General features: G+C 36.5%; 1 protein-coding gene across 5 annotated transcripts in view; it reads left to right on the forward strand.

The window, feature by feature from the left end:
• The window catches only part of LOC110031398 (glucose-6-phosphate isomerase, cytosolic), a 70,660-nt gene that overhangs the window by 22,648 nt on the left and 25,288 nt on the right, over positions 1 to 22,724 (forward strand). For all 5 annotated transcript variants that reach the window (XM_020734573.1, XM_020734575.1, XM_020734571.1 and 2 more), the window contains exons 9-17: positions 3,139 to 3,206; positions 3,306 to 3,390; positions 3,467 to 3,515; positions 4,193 to 4,265; positions 4,356 to 4,416; positions 5,314 to 5,380; positions 5,456 to 5,512; positions 5,625 to 5,678; positions 5,763 to 5,891. In XM_020734573.1, coding sequence (XP_020590232.1) covers positions 3,139 to 3,206; positions 3,306 to 3,390; positions 3,467 to 3,515; positions 4,193 to 4,265; positions 4,356 to 4,416; positions 5,314 to 5,380; positions 5,456 to 5,512; positions 5,625 to 5,678; positions 5,763 to 5,891 — 643 coding nt within the window. The remainder of the gene's footprint in view (positions 1 to 3,138; positions 3,207 to 3,305; positions 3,391 to 3,466; positions 3,516 to 4,192; positions 4,266 to 4,355; positions 4,417 to 5,313; positions 5,381 to 5,455; positions 5,513 to 5,624; positions 5,679 to 5,762; positions 5,892 to 22,724) is intronic.

Consider the following 22,724-nt stretch of genomic DNA (forward strand, 5'->3'; position numbering starts at 1 on the left):
CGGGGATCTTGACTGAGATCAAAACCAGGGGTCCATTTGAGCAATTTCATATGTTTGTCCTCGATTGTGATGAATTTCTTTGAGAAAATTCTTGTGTAATCTTTTTCTATACTTTGCTGTATCATAACACGTCTTCCATTGAATTGACCCACCTGCCAAGCCCCAACTAGTTTGTAATCTTCAAAATCCTTCCTGATAGTCTTCATCTTAGGGCAAGCTAATTGGAACTTTCCAACTAGAATAAATTTGTATTTTCCTACACGAGTTGAAATTTCGACGTCATAGAAGAATATTGCTGGTTTTCCCTTCCTTTTTCTCTACTTTCTTGATGATATTGTAATCTCCATGTCTTGCAACGAAATCATGGTACATCTGCGAGAATATCAGACTATTTGCGAGGTAGAAATGAGAGCTGGATTTGTGAACCACTGTAGCATAGGAGGGTTTGTTGGGGTTATCACCGACGAGGGCTGCGATGTAAGAAAGCCCTGAGACCATTACCCAACAAAAAACGCAACGCCCGGTTCTGTCGCAGATAACGCAACTGTCGATCGGAAGCAAAGCTTGTAGATCGAGCTCTGAAGAGGATGCCAGCAACAGGTCGGAGTGTGGAGTAGGCTAGCTACAGCAGATCGAAGCACTAGAGAGGCTACTGGCAGCAGGTCAAAGCGCTGATGTGACGCCTCATTTGATGTGAGAGTCAAACGACGAGAGAGACATCGAGCCTAAGTTATAGTTTTCGCCCTACCGGCGACATATATATATATATATATATATATATATATTTATTTTTTGAGAAAGCCCAAAGACTAATATATTAAAAAGAAATAAGGATTCATATAGATTGTGTGGAAGGGCCCAAACATTCACCCTTCCCACATGATAACTACCACATACAAATGATTCCAAAAAAAGAAAAAATACAGAAAATTATAAGGGACCTAATGAAAAAACAAAAAATGCCCAAAAACGTGGTATCAGGTAGTTAGAGAGCGACCCAATTTTGCTTTGCCTCTGCCTCTGCCTCTAATTCTAGGAAAGGAGCCCAACTAATAAATTGGTAACATGAGTGTCATTGCTAGTAGTAACCAACGTATCATCCAATAAGTTCCCAAGCTCGAGTCGACCTCCAGTCTTCTTCTTCCTCTTAGAATAGAGTTGTCATTCCTCATCCGAAGAATGACTAGCCTGATCAGTGGATTGGTCTAAAGTGTGCCGGATATTTTAACACATCACACACACACACACACACACACACACACTATATATATATATATATATATTGTGTGTGTGTGTGTATTTATTTATTTAATATAGGTTTTATTAAAATAGTTTAAATATTTGTGAAATGCTATGATCAGGGTATAAAAATTTAAATCATTTTAACATTTATATTTTTAAAAGTACATAATTCTTCTATTCTTATTAGAATTTTTTCATTGAAATTCATCTAGTTATTGATTAGCTAAATAAATTAGTAAAGTGTCTCATAACATACTTTTTTTTGGAAACCTCCTTTTTTTTGTTTTGTGCCACTATATTTTTTTCTTATAATTGATCTACATATTTATCAATGCCTTAACATCAAATTCAGATTAATGCCTGTATATTCTTTTTTTGTTAATATATATAAAAGTAACACAATATGAGAAAATTTCTCCAAAATCTACTGTAGTAGCTAGCCAAACCCAAAGAAACTTAAAATCTTAGTCACATTGGTTGGCCCTAGCCATGCTGCCATGGATCTTACCTTTTCAGGATCTCCAATTTATCCTCACCACGAATGATTTGTGCAAACTCACATTCAATTGGATATTGGTGGCAATGAAAATGAGGAGCCTTTGATACTATGCTTACTTACACAATAAGAGCATACATTAATTATTTCATTGAATTGTTGCCATGCAAGATACTTTGAAATTGTCAACTTTTTGACTTGTGGATTTTTTTCCTCCTAACCATTTCTAACAAATATCTTGATTAAAAAATTTGATTCAAAATTGAACAAATTAAAAATATACAAATATTCAAAGAAATTAAAAAAAAAAAACAGTTTAGAGATTATCATGAAATAGAAAAAAAATTGATGGAGAAAATGAACATCCTTGTGGAAGAAAACTTGGTGATAAGGAGGGAATGGTGGCAGCAACAACAATTACTTGTTGCGATTGTGGTACTGGTGGAAGCAGTAGGCGATGATAGTGGTGACATAAGTAATAAGTGGCCATAGAGACAATTATATCAAGCATGGTCGGCGTATGTGTGAGTGGGGAGATGTGGCGCAGTAAGGGGCAGTGGGGAAGGTTGCAACGACTGCGAAAGCAGCAAGTGATTGCGGCATTGATGGAATCAACAAGATGCAGTACTAGGGATGGCCAGTGTATGTGTGAGAGGGAAGATCATGTGTCAGAGGCGAGATTGTGAGCAACAAGGAATGTTGGCAAAAGTAGCAGGAGGCGGCGGCGACACTAAGGACTGCCTATTGGATTTTTATTTTGAGAGGGTAAGATGGTATGTGTAAAGGGTTGTAGGCCAAGCGTAAAGGGGGTGTGGGGGAAAAATACCCTAAACCTATGAGGTGCATGTCTCATCCGAATAGCTTGAGACCTGCGCCTAAAAACATTCGAACAAATTGTTTTGAGATGTGCCTCAATTTGTACCATTTTAAATAGTGTATAACAATGTGGAGAGGAATGGAATTTCTATATATTATTAAATGAATATTATGTGCCTATAAATAAACCAATGGAGGTTCTGAGTAGGAATCAATTAAAAGATTAAAATACCTCTGTTATGAGGATATTGAATCTGATCTTCTTAATAAATTCTCTAACACTAGAAACCTAAATAATATGCTTGGTCTGTCAGTTTCCTTTGCACTGACGGCCTCCTCAGCTTTTCTGTTCCATGGTAGTGGTTACTGATTTTACGGGAGTCTACTTCTCAAGGTCAAGTTACAATTTAAGATATTAAGCAAGTTAGGCGTGCTTTTAATCTTTATTGAAGGTTGAAAATCATATGGCTATTTTCTTATCCATCTTTAGAAGTTAAAATACGTTGGATGTTCTGCACAATCGTACTAACTTTTAGGTGTATTATATGCGCCATGTAATCTATCTTATTGAGGATTATCTACAGCCTTGCAAATGTTGATCCGGTTGATGTTGCCCGAAACATTACTGGCTTGAATCCTGAAACAACATTGGGTAATTTTTCTTTCCACTCTTCATAAATCATGTTTATGATTTCTTGCACCATTTGCGATTCTCTGATCATTTACTATTCATCATCATTTATTTGAGCAGTTGTTGTAGTTTCAAAAACTTTTACAACTGCTGAGACTATGTTGAATGCTCGAACATTGAGGGAATGGATTTCTGATGCGTTGGGGTACAAATCAATGCAATCTTATTTGTTTCAATTTCTCAGTTTGATTTTTCTTACTTAATTTAAGCTTGCCGTTCAGCCAACAGGCAATAGCAAAGCATATGGTGGCTGTCAGTACAAATCTGAAGGTACAATAATATTCTCACTCCTTGTGTCTGATTATGTGTGAGGACTGCTGGCTTCAATATTATGCTCTTGCATTTTCAGTTCATACTAATATATCTGTATAATTTATTTCTTTTTACATACTAGCTTATTTCAGTTCAAAATACATTGACAGAGACCAATATGTTCTCTTCTCATAGATGACAGTCAATTTATTTCAAAGACGGCTGTTCATTATGAGTGTAGAACCTTGTTAGCTACATTGGTATGAAATGCTAAGATTCGAAGACCTATGAAAATTTTAGAGCCTTGGCATTATGTATTATGTAGAGCCTTGTTAGCTACATTGGTATGAAATGCTAAGCTTGAAAGACCTATAAAAATTATAACCAAATCACCATGCTTTTTTTTGTTGTTTAATATGATAGCATTTGTTATTCACAAACCTCATATCTACCTCTTGACTGTATTCTCTTTCATTTCATTCTTCTGTTATTTTTTCTTTCTTTTGCATTGTGTGTTAGTCCATGTAATGGTTAAACTTGCTCAATTTCTTTTCCTTGCATGAGTAATTTTGTTTTGCTTGGCATCCTTTGTACCAGTCTATGTTCAGTATTTTAATCCATGTTTCAGGGAAGTAACTTATTTATCCTTTCATTCCATACCATATATTTAAGCTCATTATGTTTTTGTTATGTAGCTTGTGGAGGAATTTGGGATTGATCCGAATAATGCTTTTGCTTTTTGGGACTGGGTTGGTGGTCGCTATAGTGGTGATGATCATCATTCATTCACAAATCTGGCATTTTGACGGAGTTTTTGGTTTTCCTTCATAATAAGTTGGTGGATTCTCGTTTTTGCAGTTTGCAGTGCTGTTGGTGTGCTACCCTTGTCTCTCCAATATGGTTTTCCAGTCATTGAAAAGTATGCTGACTGATTCCAATTGATATTCTTTGAAGTAGTGTTCCATGACAGTGAGTAGGCTCGTAATATAGCATGCGGCTAGTACAATTTATTGTGATGTTTAGTGAGTAAACTGTGATTATTCATATGATTTCATCACAAGTTGGACTGATTGAGCAACTTGAGTAATTATGTTTGTCAAAGTAAATGGTGAATTTCATTACAAAATTCTAGAAAGTTTCTAATCAAGAGCCATGATTGTTGAAAACATTTTAGCGAAACTCCTTGGGGTTTATTTTGTTTGTTTTAATAATTTGTCTTCTGTGAAATATTTCTTGTTTGAAATTTCTGTTTGAAATTTTCCGAAGGAAGAGATCTACCTCAGATAATGAAATGCTTTAAAGTTCTGTTTGGTAATTCAAAGGTCAGTGGATCGGCTTTTTATCTGATTGTAAAAAAAGGTCTGTTTGGTTATTTACCTGAATGATGAATGCTTTTTCGTGGATCATCATTGCAGTTCTCTAGCTCAGCAGAGAATCGAAGAAAGAAAAATTGCTTTGTTTAAAAATTTCTTCTTATTGACTAGTAGGATTCAGAAAAAAAAACATTAATTTAATATTGGATGACGATAAAATCTAATTTCTACTGGTTGACAAACAGATCCCCAATTTACCGTATAAACAACCTAATTTTCTCCTACTGGAGCATAAATATTAATTTCATAGAGTGTCCAATGCCTTAACATTTGCAGCTTGGAAAGATGCTTAGGGAACAATCATAAGCACAAATGACATTGCTTGATATACTGATATGGTTGATTGAATGCAAAGAGCCAAATATGTTTATTTCAGTTTATTTTCTGTGCAACGATATTATTTATGCTCAACTCCTACTGACATGTGTATGTTGCTAGTAAAGGTTTTTGGATGGAGCTCGTAGCATAGACAAACACTTTTATTCAGCTTCGTTTGATAAAAATATACCTGTGAGTTTCTGCGTGCAAATTTATGATCTTTTAATTTGTACTATTAATGGTAATCCTCACTATATTCCTTTTCAGGTGCTATTAGGTTTGTTGAGTGTATGGAATGTCTCGTTTCTTGGATTTCCAGCTAGAGTGAGCCCCTGCTTATTTAAATTTTATTTTTTGTCTGCAACTTTAATCATTTCAGGGTTCTTATTGTTTAGTCGACAGCTGTTTTCTTAACTCTACTTGTTTCTGTCTCCAGGCAATATTGCCATACTCTCAAGCACTTGAGAAGTTTGCTCCACACATTCAACAGGTAGCCATGTTATGATATGGTATAGTGCGGTATGTTTTCCTGCCTTTCTGACTTTAACCTTGTAATCTCAAATCATTTCTCTAGTTGAGCATGGAAAGTAATGGAAAGGGTGTATCCATTGATGGCATTCCACTTCCTTTCGAAACTGGTGAAATAGATTTTGGAGAACCAGGAACAAATGGTCAACACAGTTTTTACCAGCTAATACATCAGGTAAGAATGTTTTTTATTGAATTTGTGACAATTTGAATACTATTAATCATGGTGCTAACTCGGGTGTACAATTTTTTTTATAATGGTAGGAATTTTGCAAAGATAATTTACGTTTGTTTAGCTCTGATTTCTTTTATTTGACATATGTTCATCGAAGATTTTATCATGATGTTTATTAGAAATGTTCATCATCTTCACCCCATTGAATTTTCACTTTTAAGTGAGTTGTGTCATTCTCCTTGTTCTGCCTGCCATTTTATAGATCTGAGCGAGTCATCTCCCTACCTGCTAGAATTTCAACCATTTTCTCAGATGGCTGGTGGATTTTGAGCCCTTTCGCTAAAGGACTAGTTGCATGGCAGTTACAACATAGGTTATTTGTGAAGTTTACAAGCATTATATGTGCTTTCATTGGGCAAAGTACCTCTTCTAATGCCCTGTAACAACTCATAATAATAATAATAATAATAATAATAATAATAATAATAATAATAATAATAATAATAATAATAATAATAATAATAATAATAATAATAATAATAATAATAATAATAATAATAATAATAATAATAGTAATAATAATAATAATAATAATAAATCGAATAGGCACTAAGGATACATTTCCTTTCAGTTATCACTTAAGAGTTTTGTGCCTTCTTTTGAAAGATGGTATCAAAGGGGCAAGAAATGAAACCGTAGAGGTGAAGGAGAAGAAGCAATTGAAGGGAAGAAGGGGAGGAAGGTGGTCGAGTGGCTTCGATTCTATGCTTGTGTGCAGAGGAAGAGGAGTAAGAAGGAGAAGTGTGTTGTCCTATGCCGATCTCTAGTCAATCGAAGTTGAGAACGAAGGAGGAAGTTGCGACTTTGTGCACTGGTAACGTGCGAAGGAGGAGGAGGCGGTGTTGAGGGCTTGCGGTGATGGGTTGGGTCGCGGCCGAAGGCAGAGAGGTAGGAGGAGACTTCCGTGCTATGCTCGCATAGAGAAAAAAGAAGAAGAGGCACTATGCTCGTGTAGAGGAGAGGAGGAAGGAAGTTGAAGACCGACTGTTCTTAAGTTAAACTTTTGATTTTTAAATAAATTAATTATTATACTCTTTTATATATTGCTAGGGTTTCGCCTCACGACGAACCCTAGCCTCTGCTGCTGTAATTCCACGCTCGTAGAAGGGGGTACGCTCCTCTCTTTCCGTCATCTGCTTCGTCGAGCTGCGCCTGTTCTCGCTGCTCACTGTAGGGTCGATCACGCTCTGCGGCTCCGTTTCCTGCTTCTGCGGCGTCAACTCGTCGTTGTTCTTCTACGCGGCCTTTGTCGAACTGAGGTTTCGACTCTGTAGAGCTCATTTGCAGTTCCTATTTGCGGTTTACTGTCTTCTGCGCAGCGCCTCGACCTCTTCGGCTCTCTGCCCGACTTGCAAGGCTTCTCCTTGCTGCGGTGGAGCTTCCTTCTTCTTCGATTGAACCTGACAAAACCTCATTTGCCCATGTTATGGGTAATCCTCAGGGGGAGACGACGATTGTGTTCCTCTCAAGTTATAAGGAGAATCGTGATCGTACAAGTAACTGCCCATTTATTAAGAATGCAAACAAGAAAAGTGAGAAGACAACACTCTTTTTCTCCGAGTCAGAAATTTCAACCTTGACTGACAAATTTAAGTTTTCTCTCATTGGGAAATTTCAGTGGGGACACCCACCTATGGAGATTATTAGGAAAAGTTTTGATGACCTTAAATTAGCAAGAAAGTGGAAAGTGGGCTCATGAATGGGAGACATGTTTTGATTCAGTTAACCATGTCTGAATACTACACTCGAATTTTCTACAAAAAAATATCTCAACATTGTTGGTAAACCTATGAAGCTACTCAAGTGGTCTTCGAATTTTGACCCAAATCATGAAACTTCCACTGTACCGCTATGGTTTAGTTTACCTGGTCTCAAGCTGCATTTTTTTCACCATCAGGTTGTCTACTCTATTCGGGCCATCCTTGGGGATCCTTTAAAACTAGTTCTGCCTAGTTTCAACCTAATCAGACCCTCGGTGGCCAGAATACTTGTGGAAAAAGATATTACTTTACCTAATGTTTATTGACAACAAATCGTCATGGAGCACATACCCATATTGTACAAATAGTAAGATGTTTGTTCATGTCCTTGATAAATGCCATAAGTTTCATCTAAATTTGAAATCTAAGGTTCAAGTGAATGAGGATGGGTCTAACCCCACTGCTCTGGACATTTTAGTTCCACCTGGGGAGGATATTACCAGATAAGAGGTGTCTGTTGCCTCTGAGGAACCCCCCATGACACTGTTGTTACTGTTATTGCAAGTGATGTGATGCTCACACCTTTAAACCCTATAGAAAACAATACTGATGGACTATTACCTACAAATGATAGTGTTCAGACTGATAATCAGGAGAGCCTCGTAACTCCACTTCTTCAGGAAGTTTTTGGTATAGAAGCAACTCATACTTCACATATACTAGAACTTATTGTGGGAACTAAGGTTAGTAATCTTTCTGCTTCAGCTATACCACCCCATCAGACTGATTCATCAGATGAGGAATGACAGGTCTATTCCAGGAGGAAGAAGAAGAATGGAGGCCGACTCAAGCTCCGGCATACAGGAATATATTGGATGATACATTGTTTACTATTGGCAATGACAATCATCTTATCAGCTTATTAGCGTGCGTCTGCCCTAGAATTAGAGGCAGAGGCAAGACCAAATTGGGTCGCTCTCTAGCCACCTGATACTATATATTTCGACACTGTTAGGTTTATTTCGGATACTATATATTTCGACACTGTTAGGTTTTTTATTTAAGTATCTAATGTATTTTTCTGTTTTTTTTAGTTTTGGAATCATTTATGATTTTTGTGTGGGCATGGTGCCATGTTTGGATCTTCCCACACATTGTATATGTATCTTTCATTCTATTTAATATATTAGCCTTTTTAGCCTTTTTGGGCTTTCTATTTAATATATATATATATATACATATGCCTGTATTTTATTTAGTTGTGTGTGTGAGTGACTTATTTAATTTGGCTTAATTTTTAAAATATATAAATTTAATCAATTAAATAGGTTATAGTAGGATTTAGGAATAATTCAGGATAATATTATATATATCAAAAGGGGTATAAACAACATCTAATACAAGAGATATAAAAAGGAAAGATATAATAATATGAACCTAAATTCATAGGAAAGGAAATAACAGGAAAAAAATAAGTTGAAGCATAAATGTCAATCGTGCTGAAGTTAGATTTGAATTTGTTAAACAATGACTAAGGAATATTCTTTATGAGAATATCTGCTAGTTGTCCAGTGGATGGAATCGAGCTTCTCCTTGATAAAGGGATGGTCAATCTCAACATGATTGATATGATCACGTTGGACCAGATTATGAGCATGCTGATGGCAACATTATTATTACAAAATTATTGCAGAGGAATGGAGACCGGAATACGTCACTTGCGGAGCATAATACACAACCAGAGGGCTTCACATATTCTAGGGACAGAACGAAACTTGACTTCAGTTCTGCTCCGGGCAACCACAAATTGTTTTTATACTTTTCCAAGTGACAAAGTTTTCCCACAAAAAGAAGCAATAACTCGAGGTAGATCGTCGATCATGTAAGGATCCGACCCAATTGACATCCGTATAAACAACAATTGAGCGAGAGGTGTGATGAGAGAACAACAAAACTGAAGTAGCGGAGGATCCGATCGACAATGTTGAGATGGTTCTTATAGGGATCATGCATGAACTGACTGACAATACCAACGACTTGACAAATATTCAGGAGTGTATGTGCAAGGTAAATGAGTTTCCCTAGTATTCATTGGTAGTGTGCCTTGTTCACCAGAATGCATTCGGTATTTTTGTCAATTTCTCATTGGGATCCATCAGAATAGCTAAAGGTATGCACAAAAGTAGCTTTGTCTCAGTTAGTAAATCTGTCACATGTTTGCGTTGGGTAAGGCTAATGTCACGAGATGACTGAGCTACTTCCATAACTAGGAAATACTATAAAGAACCAAAGTCCTTCATCTCCAAAGATGTGGCTATGATAGCTTTGAGAGAGTCCAAGGTCGACAGATCAGTGCGATGTCGTCGACATAGAAGATGAGGATGGCAATACGGTCATCGGCTGAGTGACTGAAGAATATTGTGTGATCAGAGTGGGCCTACGAGAAATCATGGCCCACAAAACTTGTGGCTGAACTAGCCTTGGGGGGGATTGATTCATTCCATAAATAGATTTTCGTAGTCGACATACTTGTCAAGGGAAGAGGTTGAGTCAAAGCCCAGTGGGAGAGACATGTACACTTCTGCGATGTCGCCGTTAAGAAAAAACATTCTTGACTTCAAGCAGGAGTAAGGGCCAATTAAGATTTACGACAAGGGACAACAAAACCCAAATGACATTTATTATTGCTATCAGAGCAAATGTCTTTTCATAGTCAACTCCATAGATTTTTTAATAGCCTTTTGCGACAAACCACATTTTTTGCGTTCAAAAGATCCATCGGAGTTAAATTTGGTGCTGAAAATTCACTTTCAAACTACTGTTTTCTTTCTTCGAGGAAGATTAACAACATCCCACATATGGTTTCTTCGAAGAACTTCATCTCGTCCATGACTGCAGACTTCTAAAACGGGTAAGCCAATGTTGCCTCAGTAGTGGATGACTGATAACGATCCATCAATGAGATATATTTTGCCAAGGGATAAAGACTGCATGCCTGTTTGTGTACCTCAATGGGGGAATTCAACTCCTCATTCAGAGTAGGAGTGATCCTCGTAAATTGAGAGAGCATCGTTTCAGAGTTGTCAGAGTGGGGCAGCGGACTCGAGTGTAAGGGCACTGGGACGAGTCTCAACCGTCGGTTTTGGTAGGTCGAGTATAGACACGTAGTGGATGGAGGTGATGTTGGTCTGATTGGTGATGGATCTAGTGGGACTGAGGGTTCCTCGAACAAAGAGGCTGTAGGAGTAGTTGGAATATTCAATGGAGTTGGAAAAAGGAAGTGTCTAGAAAATCTAGCAACGCCTCACTCGAGGCAGTGTTCGGGAAGTAGGATACACGGGAAGTGTAGAAGGAGACATCGACACACATAGATTTTACTGGTGGTAGGATCAAAACACCTATAGTCTTTTTGAGTGGTTGAATAGCCAAATAACACATTTAATCGAGTGGGGATCAAGTTTAATTTGAGTTGGTGTAGTGTTCCAAATAAATGTCGTGCACCCAAATATTGTGGGATCTAGTATGGTGAAAAATCGGTTGTTAGGAAAATACAACATTAAGACAGATAATAGGATCCTAAGTTGTGGATTTTTGTGGGGGAACTTTGTTAATGAGATGGGCGGCGGTAAGGACGATGTCATTCTAAAATTGTTTAATTACATTAGTCTGAAAAATAATGGAAAGTGCCACTTCGAGAAAGTGTCGGTTTTTTTCATTCAGCTATTTCATTTTGTTGATGGGTATCCGTATAAGAGCTATGATAGTGAATGCCCTTGCTCACCAAGAATTTTCCTAAAATAGAGTTAAAGTACTTTCAATCATTGTCGGTCCGAAGTACTTGAATGAAGATTTTGAATTGGGTCAAAATGAAGGAATATAAGCTTTTGAAGGTGACTGCAGCTTCAAATTTGTCCTTTAATATATAGATCCACGTCATATGAGTGTGATCATCAATTAGAGTAAGGAATTATTGTTCATTAGTGTAGCTTGCAATTCGAGAGGGTCCCCATAAATAATTATGAATAAGGGAAAATGGAGAGGAAGGGGTGTAGCAGTGGGGTGGATATAGAACACGATAATGTCAGCTAAATGACAAATTTCACATATAAAAGTAGATGGATTCTTATTAATAAATATCAGAGAGTACAATTATTTTAAATTATGAAAATTGGGATTACCCAGCCGATAGTGTAAATGCATAATTGGACAAGCAGTAGAGAAGGAAAAATTAAAACTATTAGATTGAGTGTCTTCATCATCAATGTCATTTTCTTGCAAGAACTAGAGCCTGGCTACCCGCTTAGCAGTTCCATCCATCCTCCCCGAACGACGATCCTGAAAGACACAAATATCAGGAGAGAAATAAACAACACAATCAATGTCATATCTCGTCTTACTGACTGATAAGAGGTTACATTTAAGCAAAGGTACGTGTAATATGAATCCCAGAGTCAGTTCGACTGTTAATACAACCAACCATTTACCCATAATAGAATTACACGAGTCATTATTTTTTTTAATAGAGTCTCACCTTGAGCATGGAGAGTATATTGAGAAGGCTTGAGAGCATCTAGTGATGTGGTCTGTGATACCTAAATCATTAATCCACAGACGAGAAGATTAAGAACCAATAAGTGTCATAGAAAGGTTATCTTGACGAACATGAGTGGTCGACGGGCTGGAGGAGAGTTGACTGGATTCAATCAGTTTAATTAAGTGTTCCATCTGAATCTTGATGGAGTCTGGTGATTCGGGGATGGTCCGAGTGGGGAGCAGGCTGAACGGTTGTGGATTTTGAGGTTGTAGCGGAACCTTTAGCAGCGAAAGATTTGGTTGAAGATTTATTGGCCGGCTTCCCATGTAGCTTCCAACAATTGTCACTGGTATGGTAGGGTTTGTGACAGAAATCACATTTGGTGTGATTGAGGCAAGATGAGGTGCCAGTGTGGAACACTGTTGGAGACCAAGGCTGAAAGATTTGGCTGAATTAGTGGAGTTGCTGAGCATAACAAGTCTTTGTCTATCTTCTTGGCGGACATCGGTGTCCGGATTGAAAGAAGAGAATCAAAACCAAGTATATGGCCATACTTTATCAAGATCCTTGTTCAGGCCTGCCAGAAATTGAAACGTATGATCCTTTTCTAGAATTTATTTGAAGAGGGACAAATCCGTGGGAGTCCCAGTTATAGTCATAGTAGAGATAACATTTCATTCATAAGGAAATTAAGTCATTGTAGTACAGTGTCACTGTCTTCGACCCCTGTTTTGCCTCGCGGATCTTATTTCACACCTCGTAGAGTTATCCAGAATTGCCTACGTTCGCGTAGGTATTGCGAGTTGCAGTCCATAAAGCAGTTGCAGACGAAAGAAACAGGTAAGAACTGCCAATTGAGGTCTTCATGGAAATAATCAACCATGACATAATTATAGAGTTCTCTACTTCTCATGCTGCATACGCTGGATCAGACTTTGGAGGTTCACGAATTGTACTTGTAAGGTGGTTGAATTTACCCAAACCTTTGAAGAACAACAACACGACTTGAGACATTTGGAGGAAATTCGAGCCATTGAGTTTGTGGGTTATAATTAAAAAGTTCATGTGATTTTCTTGTCCTCCGGTCTGCGGAGGAATAGTGGTAGGTGCCAATCCTCTCGTGAACTCAAGGGCACTGTCAAAAGGAAGCTCGGTGGTGGATTTCGCCATAATTCCAACCGAGCCTAAGGTGAGGTTCGGATGCCGGGACATAGATGGAGTAGTCCCTTATTAGTCTATCAGCACAAGAGGTTCTGTAGTGGAGGATACAATCGACAGGAGGGAGATCCGACAGCGGGAGGTCCTACAGGGAAGAGTTTCGACTGCAAGGAGGAGCTTCAATAGTTTTGCAAAAAACTACAAAAAACTACAACAGAAGAACATCCTTCAGATATTTTGTTAAAAAAACGAATTGCTGCGGAAAAACGCCCAGTAGCCGTATAATGGTATAACTGGCAGAAAACTGCAGCGTAAGGGTAAGATAACTATAGAAAACTGTAGCGAAATATGTCACACCCCAACTAGCCCCCCTTTAAGAGTCGGCTAAGGTGCGGTAGAGTTGGCAATTTATTCAGACCAACTCTCACCAACACTTGTTCTGACTTGGATAATCATGATCTAGTAGGTGATGAATTAGTCTAACTAGATTGCCGCAACATACATTATACATTGTATTTCATAATTCATTCATATATATGCTAGAAAACATTAAAATTATATGATTCAAAATATGGAAACTATATAGAGCTGTTAAATCCAATATGATAAAAGTCCGTCCCAAAAAAATATGTACAAGATCCAAAATTAGTTTGCGCAAAAGTTGCTCAAAGACACACCTAACTACTCGTCTCGTTTCTCGTTGCCTCCACTTAAAAGGAAACAATGAAGTCTGAGCAAATAGCTTAGAGAAATAATCAAAGTTAACATAATTTTTTATACATGAAAAAGAAACTTACATGTTCGTAGGAAACTGTACATGACTACTCATATGTAATAATATGTTAGCATGGTAGAGAACATGAAAAGAGAGCAGGTAATAAAAAAATAAAGACTACAGTGTAATATGTAGGCATAAGAATGAAATCATAAGTATAATAAAAAACATGTTCATAGTTTGTTTATCATATATAATCATAACAATGTCAATTGTTTAATGTATAAAACTCAACTATTTTCATGTCTTTTCATCATTGGTCGTTATCTTGCCTCAAATATCATATAAACTATGGATAAAGATTGGACTTCCCCAACATAGCAGTTATTAATAGCCCCCCCTAATACTCACAGTTCCATAACATTCTGTCACCACCTAATCTTAATGCTTCCTAGAGCTTCGTCCCCGTATAAATAGCAGGAGTCGAGAATACATCCTTGTCTGGTGTACTTGCAATCACTCATGTAATAGTCTACTCATAACATTCATTGTGATATTTAAATCATTAATCCTGCATCAAACATTGATAAGGCAGAGCAACACTACGAAGAATGACCAGACACTCGCCTCGAGCTCACCGCATTGTATAGATAACCTGAGAATTCACAAGCATCGTAGGAATTCTTAAAATTTTGGCTCTCATCATGATTAACTTATAAATAAGCATTAAATTTGCCCTTCTGATATTGCCAATTTCTCTCCCCAACTCTTCTTAACACTCTATTTTTCACTTTCCCCTCGCTAATATCATGCTAAAACCCGTACGAAAGCTTTTAAATCATTTGACACTTCTGATATAATTTCGGCCCCTCTGACGGCTATTGGAAATGAGATGCACAAAAAACGAGGCAAACATGAAAAGGGTACATAAGGAAATGAATGTCTCAAATGATTTGAGAGGGGGATCCACACCTACCAACATCACCCTAGAGTTACAAATTGTGGGCTGCTACTAACTTGTGCCCCGATCAAATCACCTACTCGCGCGTCCCGACACTATAACAAGTGTCGCCGGTTGCCGCTTACCGAGCCACTACAGCTGTGAGGGAGAGGGGGAAATCACAAGAGAAGAGGAATTCAGAGGAGGGGAAGGAATTGGAAACTCGGTGTCCTATTCGACCGAAAGAAATGAATAAAAATGTAGATGCCGATTGTGAACAATGCAGCTGTTTGATTAAGGGAGGGATTATGATTAAATGAAGTTTAATTAATTTAATTATACTTATAACTCAAAATTTTATATTTCTCAAATCGTTCATAATTAATACACAATATTTTATATCAACTTGATCGGCTTCTTGTATAGAATTTTATAAAATAATTCAGTTGACTTTCAAAGGACGCAAAATTTGTGGTACTTTTAAAATTGGCTGAACTCACTTCATTTCTCAAATTTTGGACGTTACAATGCAAACGATATGAAGAATGTTCTGTGGCGATAAAAAATTGCTAAGAATTGCAGGGAAGGAATCCAGAGGACAAGGGAGGTTCGGCTGCCAGAAAAAATTGTAAGGGAAGGCTTGCAGGGGAGGTTCCGACGACTAGGGTAGGATCCCAACGGTAATGGTAAGATCTTGTGGCTTTAATATGATGTACCTTTTGGGAATAAAGTGAGATAATATTGTTGATATCAAATGGAGTATAAATATATGACACAAGGGGTTTAAAAAAGAAAAGATATAATATCCAAATTTCTCCTAATAACACCCAAAAGATAAAAAGGAAAGACATAACATAGGAAATATATAGTAAAGAAAATAACGGGAAAGGCAACAAAATTAATAGAAATAACTTCTAACAGTTATAATATTAACATTTAAAATTTATGAATTAAATCAGATATCGTAAGTGGAAGATTTTGGTATGAAGGAGAAGAGGGACGACTTGTGCGTGAAATTACAGGTATCATCTATTATGAACTCGTGCATCAACGTGGGTACCATCTATTGCACCAATGCACCTACATCCACGGGAAAGGATTCAAACATCTTTGGAACTCGTGCAAATTTACGTGGTTCGGTCGATGTGACCTACATCCAATAGAAAAAAAATTACATGGCTTCCAATCAACAATGACTCCTTTCCATAACCAACCGATAAAGGAACCTAAAGAAAAATTGTTGGGGTATCTTCATACATTCCATCCTTTTGTAATACATACAATCTAAGAAAATTGTACAAATTATAATTCTTTCCTCTTCATAAAGTAAGATAATGCATTTCATGTAGCTGGCAGATTCCGACATATTGGGTATGAACTGCAGGTGATGTTAAACAGACATTCAACCATGTCAAACAGAGTTGCTTTTAAGGAAAAAAAAAGGAAGCAGAGCTGCTTACAGAAAATAGAACTGGTTATAGGGAAACACATGCTCTTCAAATTCCACCCAACTTTCAAAATATGCTTACAGAAAACAGAACTTTATATCACTCAGTTCATTTTTACTGACATATCTAAAACGTGAACTTCATATTACTCCTTCATATGATCAGCTTTGCAATAAAACACAATGCAATATGAATATTACCAAAGCATGGATGCATCCACCATTAATGAATGTACCAACTATGGATTACCAATTGCAGTGTACATACGAATGCAATAAGATCACAGAACCTTTGATTTCATATTATACCAAATTTAATTTCATACCGCATTGAAGATATCACCAATATAGCTTTTCATACATCAGTAATGAAGATTTTAACATATCTAAACACGATTCAATAGAAAAAAGGTTTCCCAATTCCTTGCAGCAGTTTGAGGTATAAAACATTCCAGCGCATGAAGATATTATTGAACAAAAAACCTTAAAGTGGCAAAACTACCCAGCTACATTTACCCGCAAACTCATTTGGCGCACAACATGTAAAGTGGTATGTATGTAAACCTTCCAACATACTTCAGGCTAAAATGAAGAATTTCAGCAAGCTCCTAAAGATAAAAAGCTGTAGCAAACATATATTTTAGAGGAGAATGCATAGTCGTATATATGTAAACATTCCTACTCATAACTGCAACAAAAAATATTGTAAAGTGGTATGTATGTAAACCTTCCAAAAATCTGAATCCAATATGTATGTCAACTGCATCAAAAAAACACCTAAATGAATGTAGAGAAGAAGGGGGATATAATGACCAAGGCTAACTGTTCATAACTGCATCAAAAGCTCCATTTTTGTAATTCCTAACTGCAGTAGCTGTTGTTGTATACATTTCATAACTGCAGCTCAATAAAATTCCTAACTGCATCTCCAAAATATGATCTATACATTTCATTTCTGCAGCAATTCATACCACTGAAATTATCTATACAATAGCTGTTGTTGTATACCATTAAGTGCAAAAAAGTAATGATACGGACAACATTCATCCTCGAACCAATGACATTATGTGTTGGAGATCCAATGCGACCAATGAATGCAATCTTTTCATTATTTGGAACTCGTGCATCAACGTAGGTATCATCTATTGCACCAATGCAATCCTAACACAGAATGTCATGGTTGAATTTGAAACAATGGACCTAAAGAACACACTATAACAGGAGCTCGGCTATATGCCAACCATCTGGGGCCAACAACAAGTGGTCCGTACCCTAAAGAACCTGAACCGAGATACCCGAAAGCTACAGGATGGGTAAGAATGGTGTATTTTTTCTCTAGAGTGGCAGCATTGAAACAATGGACCTAAAATCTTCATTTTGCCTTTCAGCAATAAAAAGCATTAAAATAGGTTGTATTTATGTGAATGCCCCTACAAATTTTATATGAATGAAGTTCCAATTATCAAAAAATTGTTGTGAATTCAACGATGCAGGTTCAGCCACATAAAAGTAACAAATTTCCTGTATCCTAACTAGAATAATAATAAAAGTTAATTCCATATAACTGAACCAAAAAAATAAGAGAAATGAGTCCTCTTTCCCAGCCAAAAAATCATTCTTATAAGCAGTTAATAACCAAGCATTTGCACACATACCACCCAACTCTCTTGTATTAACGGATTTATCAATTACGCAAGATCAGATGGTATTCGGCCATCAATCATTTTCATTTTATGTTTCAAGCTAAATTCAAGATCCCATAAAAAGCTCCATGGAAGCATAAAGTCCTTCCATTCCGTAGTCATTAAGAAGTGCATAACACAATCTATTACCTTCAAAGACAAAAATCAAGATTCATCATTGACAATCACTGAATATATACATGTAGCTATGCCAGATCAAAGACAAAAATCATAATTATTGAAATATAAAATCAGTGAAATCAAATATGTTAAATTCATCCGTTTGATGTCAAATATGTCAAATAAGATTTCTATGCTATGTATGTAAAGCTTGAGAATCAACTTTATTATAAAACAAAACCATGTAGTTAAAACTGTTTACTAACAGGAAATAGAAAGCATCAGTAAAATTAACTTTATTATAAATGCAAATTCATGAACTTAAAACTTTTATAACCAGAAAACATTGGTTGGAAATATATGTAAAAATATTTGATCTTCAAATCTTTCCAACGGAATAGATAAATATGAAGTTGAATAAAAATCAGTGTAGCAATATTTTTAATAATATTCAACTAATAAATTCTCAAATTCTTCATTCAGGCATACTATCTCATCAGTAATTCGTTTCCTCAGCTTTGCCATCTCGCTTGCACCTTCCCCATCTACAGTGAAGGCAATGGAAGCCTCGGTCTTTTATTCTGTGAAAGATTGACCTAGCCGGTATTCAAATGCTTCCGAAGGCACATTTTCTTCGTTCTCTTTCGCCAAATAGAAGTCGATATCGCTACGAGAATGTTGTCTTCTTATGTAATTATGAAGAGCCATTGTAGCAAAGACAATCTGTACCTGCTTCGAAAAATTGTAGGAAGGCATATCACGAAGTATCACCCATTTCTTTTTCCAGACACCGAAAATTCTCTCAATTACACCACGTAGCGATGAATGTCATTTATTAAACATTTCCTTTCTTCTTCGTGTGACGTTAAGCTTATTAGGACAAAAATAACAAGAAAATTGATTGAACAAGATTGATTGAACGAGAGCTCGTTCGGAGCCTAAACTAATCAAATTGGATTGTCGAATTAGTTTAGGCAACATTTTTTCTCCTTCATATCATAAAAGAGGCTGACACATGTGAGATGGAGGACATTGGTTTACATGTAATTTGTCAAAGTGCACTTAAACTTGTCGTGATTCATATTGTAATAATAACATTTTAAATTTTAGAAAAACTGAATTAACAAAAAAATTATAGAAGATGACGCAGAAGAAGAGGTTAAAGAAGAAAGGGGTGAGAAAGGTGCAAATCATCTTGTCGTGTGAAGCTTGTGACGCCGAGAATGGGAGGCAGCCGAGGGATCCCGTGCCCTAATCGAAGCGGCGACGCCAAGAGAAACAAGAAAGCAGCCGCGACGCACCGGGAACGGGAGGCAGCCGAGGGATGCCGTGCCCTAATCAAAGCCGCGACGCCAAGAGAAACAAGAAAGCAGCCGCGTGAGGGAGACGCTCGACGGAGAGCATAAAAGCTTCGTCTCTCGGTCAAGGGAGAAGAACTCATGCGGGAGAAGAGTGGCGGTCCTGGTCGTTACACAGGCGAGGCGAGATGGCGACGAGGGCGGGAAGAAGAAAGGGCGCGGGATTCGGTCTGGGTCGAGGAAGAAGAACTCATGCAGCAAGGATGGAGGAACGAGGGTTTTTGGAGGGGCAAAAGGATCCTTTTCGCGACATAAAAGCTCTGTCGCAGGGTGAATATCGCTTCCCGCTTTTCTCTCGCTTTAACTTCGCTGTGTCGCGACGCTGCGAGCCAAACAACTATTTTTTGCGATTCGGGGCCGCAAAGCCGCAGAAAAGCGGCCCCAAACGGGCCCTTAATCAGATATTAAAAGCAAAAGATTAGAGGCTGAATCAAATAGAATTAAAAGGAAAAAGAGAAAGGCAACTAGGATTCAAGGGAGTGATTATTTTTTTATATATATTAAGTTAAAGTTTATTAAATAAAAAAATTATTTTAATGCTTTAGACAATTATTTTTATGATTTTATGTATGTTGTAAGCTTAAAAATTAAAGAAAATGAATGGGGGAAAAGGAAAAATGATTTTTTAATGTCTTTAAAAGTATGCAATTTAAAAGAAATGAAATGTAAAGGTTTAGTCATATAGGATTGCCCCAAGATGATATTGACAGGGGATGTGATGTACCCATGCATGATAAAAAAATATTAAAGGTGTACCTTTGGGTACAAATTTTTGACTATACATTTTGGTACATTTTTTAGGATACCTTCCGTTATGATGCTAATTCTAATGTAACTCTAAAGACATTAAAAATAGTAATTACTTAAATTGAAACAAGAAAGAAAAAAATAACTATAAGTCCACAGTTTAATAAAGAAATGAACTACATTTTTTTTGGTCATTCATGCATAGTGTTAACATAATGATTTAATACATGTTAATATTATAAATGTTCACCAAGTCAAATTTACGATTGAATATAATGATTTTTTTTTTTAAAAGACATGATGTAAGTTGATACGTCTGGTTTGAACAATATTGTTTACAAGAGAATGACTAAAATTGATAGGTATCATGTTATGATGTGTTTGCAGTCTCTTTTTGGACTATTTTCTTTTTTATAACGATATATTGTTGTTTAATTAAATGTTTTACTTGTAGAAATTTCTGTTACTATGAATGATTTAAATTTCTTTATTTGCATTTACGGATTATTAGTGGATTATTTATATCCTTTGGACAATTCTTGAGAAGAAAAGTGTTGATATGACTTATATTCAAGTCCTTAAAGATATGTATACAAGAGCTGGGACTTGTGTTCGAACAAAAGGAGGAATGACCAAATATTTTTCTATGTCCTTAGTTTACATCAAGGATCGGCTTTAAGCCCCGTATCTTTTTGCTTTAGTTATGGATGATCTTGCTGGACACTTAACAGGAGGATGTACCTTGGTGTATGCTTTTTGCTGATGATATCCTTCTCGTGGATAAGACGAAAGAAAAAGCTCAGGAGAAACTTGAATTATGGAGGTCTACCTTGGATTCTAAAGGCCTTCATTTGTGTAGAATTAAAACTGAATACATGGAATGCAATTTTAGTAGTAGTAGCTCTAGTGACATAAATGTAACTATAGGAGATCAAATTATTAAAAGGTTTGAACACTCTATATATCTCTGGTCTATTGTTCAATGTGATGGTGATATTATTGGGGATGTTATTTGTAGAATTCAAGTTGGTTGGTTGAAGTGGAGGAATGCTTAGTCCTATTGGGTGATAGAAAAGTACCGTTTAGATATAAACGAAAATTTTATAAGATGGTGGTGAGACTTGCAATCTTCTATGATGTTGAATGTTGGCCTTTAAAAGAGAAACATAAACTAAGTTAAATGTTACCGAGATGAGAATGATTAAGTGGATGAGTGGCTTTACACTTAGAGACAAAATGCGAAATGAATATATCCGTGAGGTTTGGTGTAGCTCTAATGACAGACAAAATTAGGTAGTCGTCTTAGATGGTTTGGTCACATTAAACGTCGACCATCTGATGATTTGATTAGAAGAGTAAAGAGTAGATGTTTTATTAGAAGAGTAGATGTTTTAGATTTGACTTATGTTAAAAAAAACAGAGATAGACCTCAGAAGACTTGGGCATATAGTATAAAAATTGATATTAATTTATTAGAATAAAATGAAAATATGGCACTAAATAAAATGTAATGGAGAAAAACTATTCATTTAGCCAACCCCACTTAGTGGGATAAAGGTTTTGTTGTTGTTGTAGTAGCTTTTTATTATAATGAAAGTTTCTGGAAAAAAAATAGATGTCAAAAAATGAAATGATAATGTCGTACGATTGCAGTTCCTGACTTAGCTAATTTTAAGTTATCAGACTGGGGATAAAAGTGATATTAGAGCCACTAGGATGATTAAATTAATTCATTATAAGTAATATTAATAAAGGGTTAAATTGTGTAATTAAAATTTTTCTTATGTTATTTCAGAAATATTGAAAGTTAAGGGGAAGAAGCTAAAGAAAATGTAGTAGAAGTTGATGCACCCCACAAATTACTATGAATACAAATGCATTTGTTGGGGAAATGATTGCAGCAACTCAACTGATTAGGAACTCTCAGACTCATTCCAGTTACAGTGGGGAAGGCCATATGGTCAAATATTTGAAATTATTTCAGAATATAAGACCACCTCTCTTTTCATAAGGAGCACGTATGTTGAATGCTGAAAACTGATTGCTGAGAGTTGAAAATATTCTTTATGGGTTGGCTTGTCCACCTGATAGGAGAGTTGCACTGATCACTTTTGTCTTAGAGGGATGAACATAGAGATAGTAGTGAGGACAATTACAGGAGAAATATGAGGGTAGAGCCAGCCACATGATTCAATGAGACATATTCGTGAACACCTTTAAAGAATGGTTTATACCATTGTAAGCCATGAGACAAATGCAGGATAAATTTATCCGGCTGGTATAGGGTGATTACTCAATAATGCAATACAAGACAAAATTCACCATGTTCTCAAGGTATGCACCTCAATTGATTCCAAATGTAGAGGAGAAAT

The sequence above is a fragment of the Phalaenopsis equestris genome, unplaced genomic scaffold (assembly GCF_001263595.1).
Source record: "Phalaenopsis equestris unplaced genomic scaffold, ASM126359v1 Scaffold000804, whole genome shotgun sequence".
NCBI classification, from domain to species: domain Eukaryota; kingdom Viridiplantae; phylum Streptophyta; class Magnoliopsida; order Asparagales; family Orchidaceae; genus Phalaenopsis; species Phalaenopsis equestris.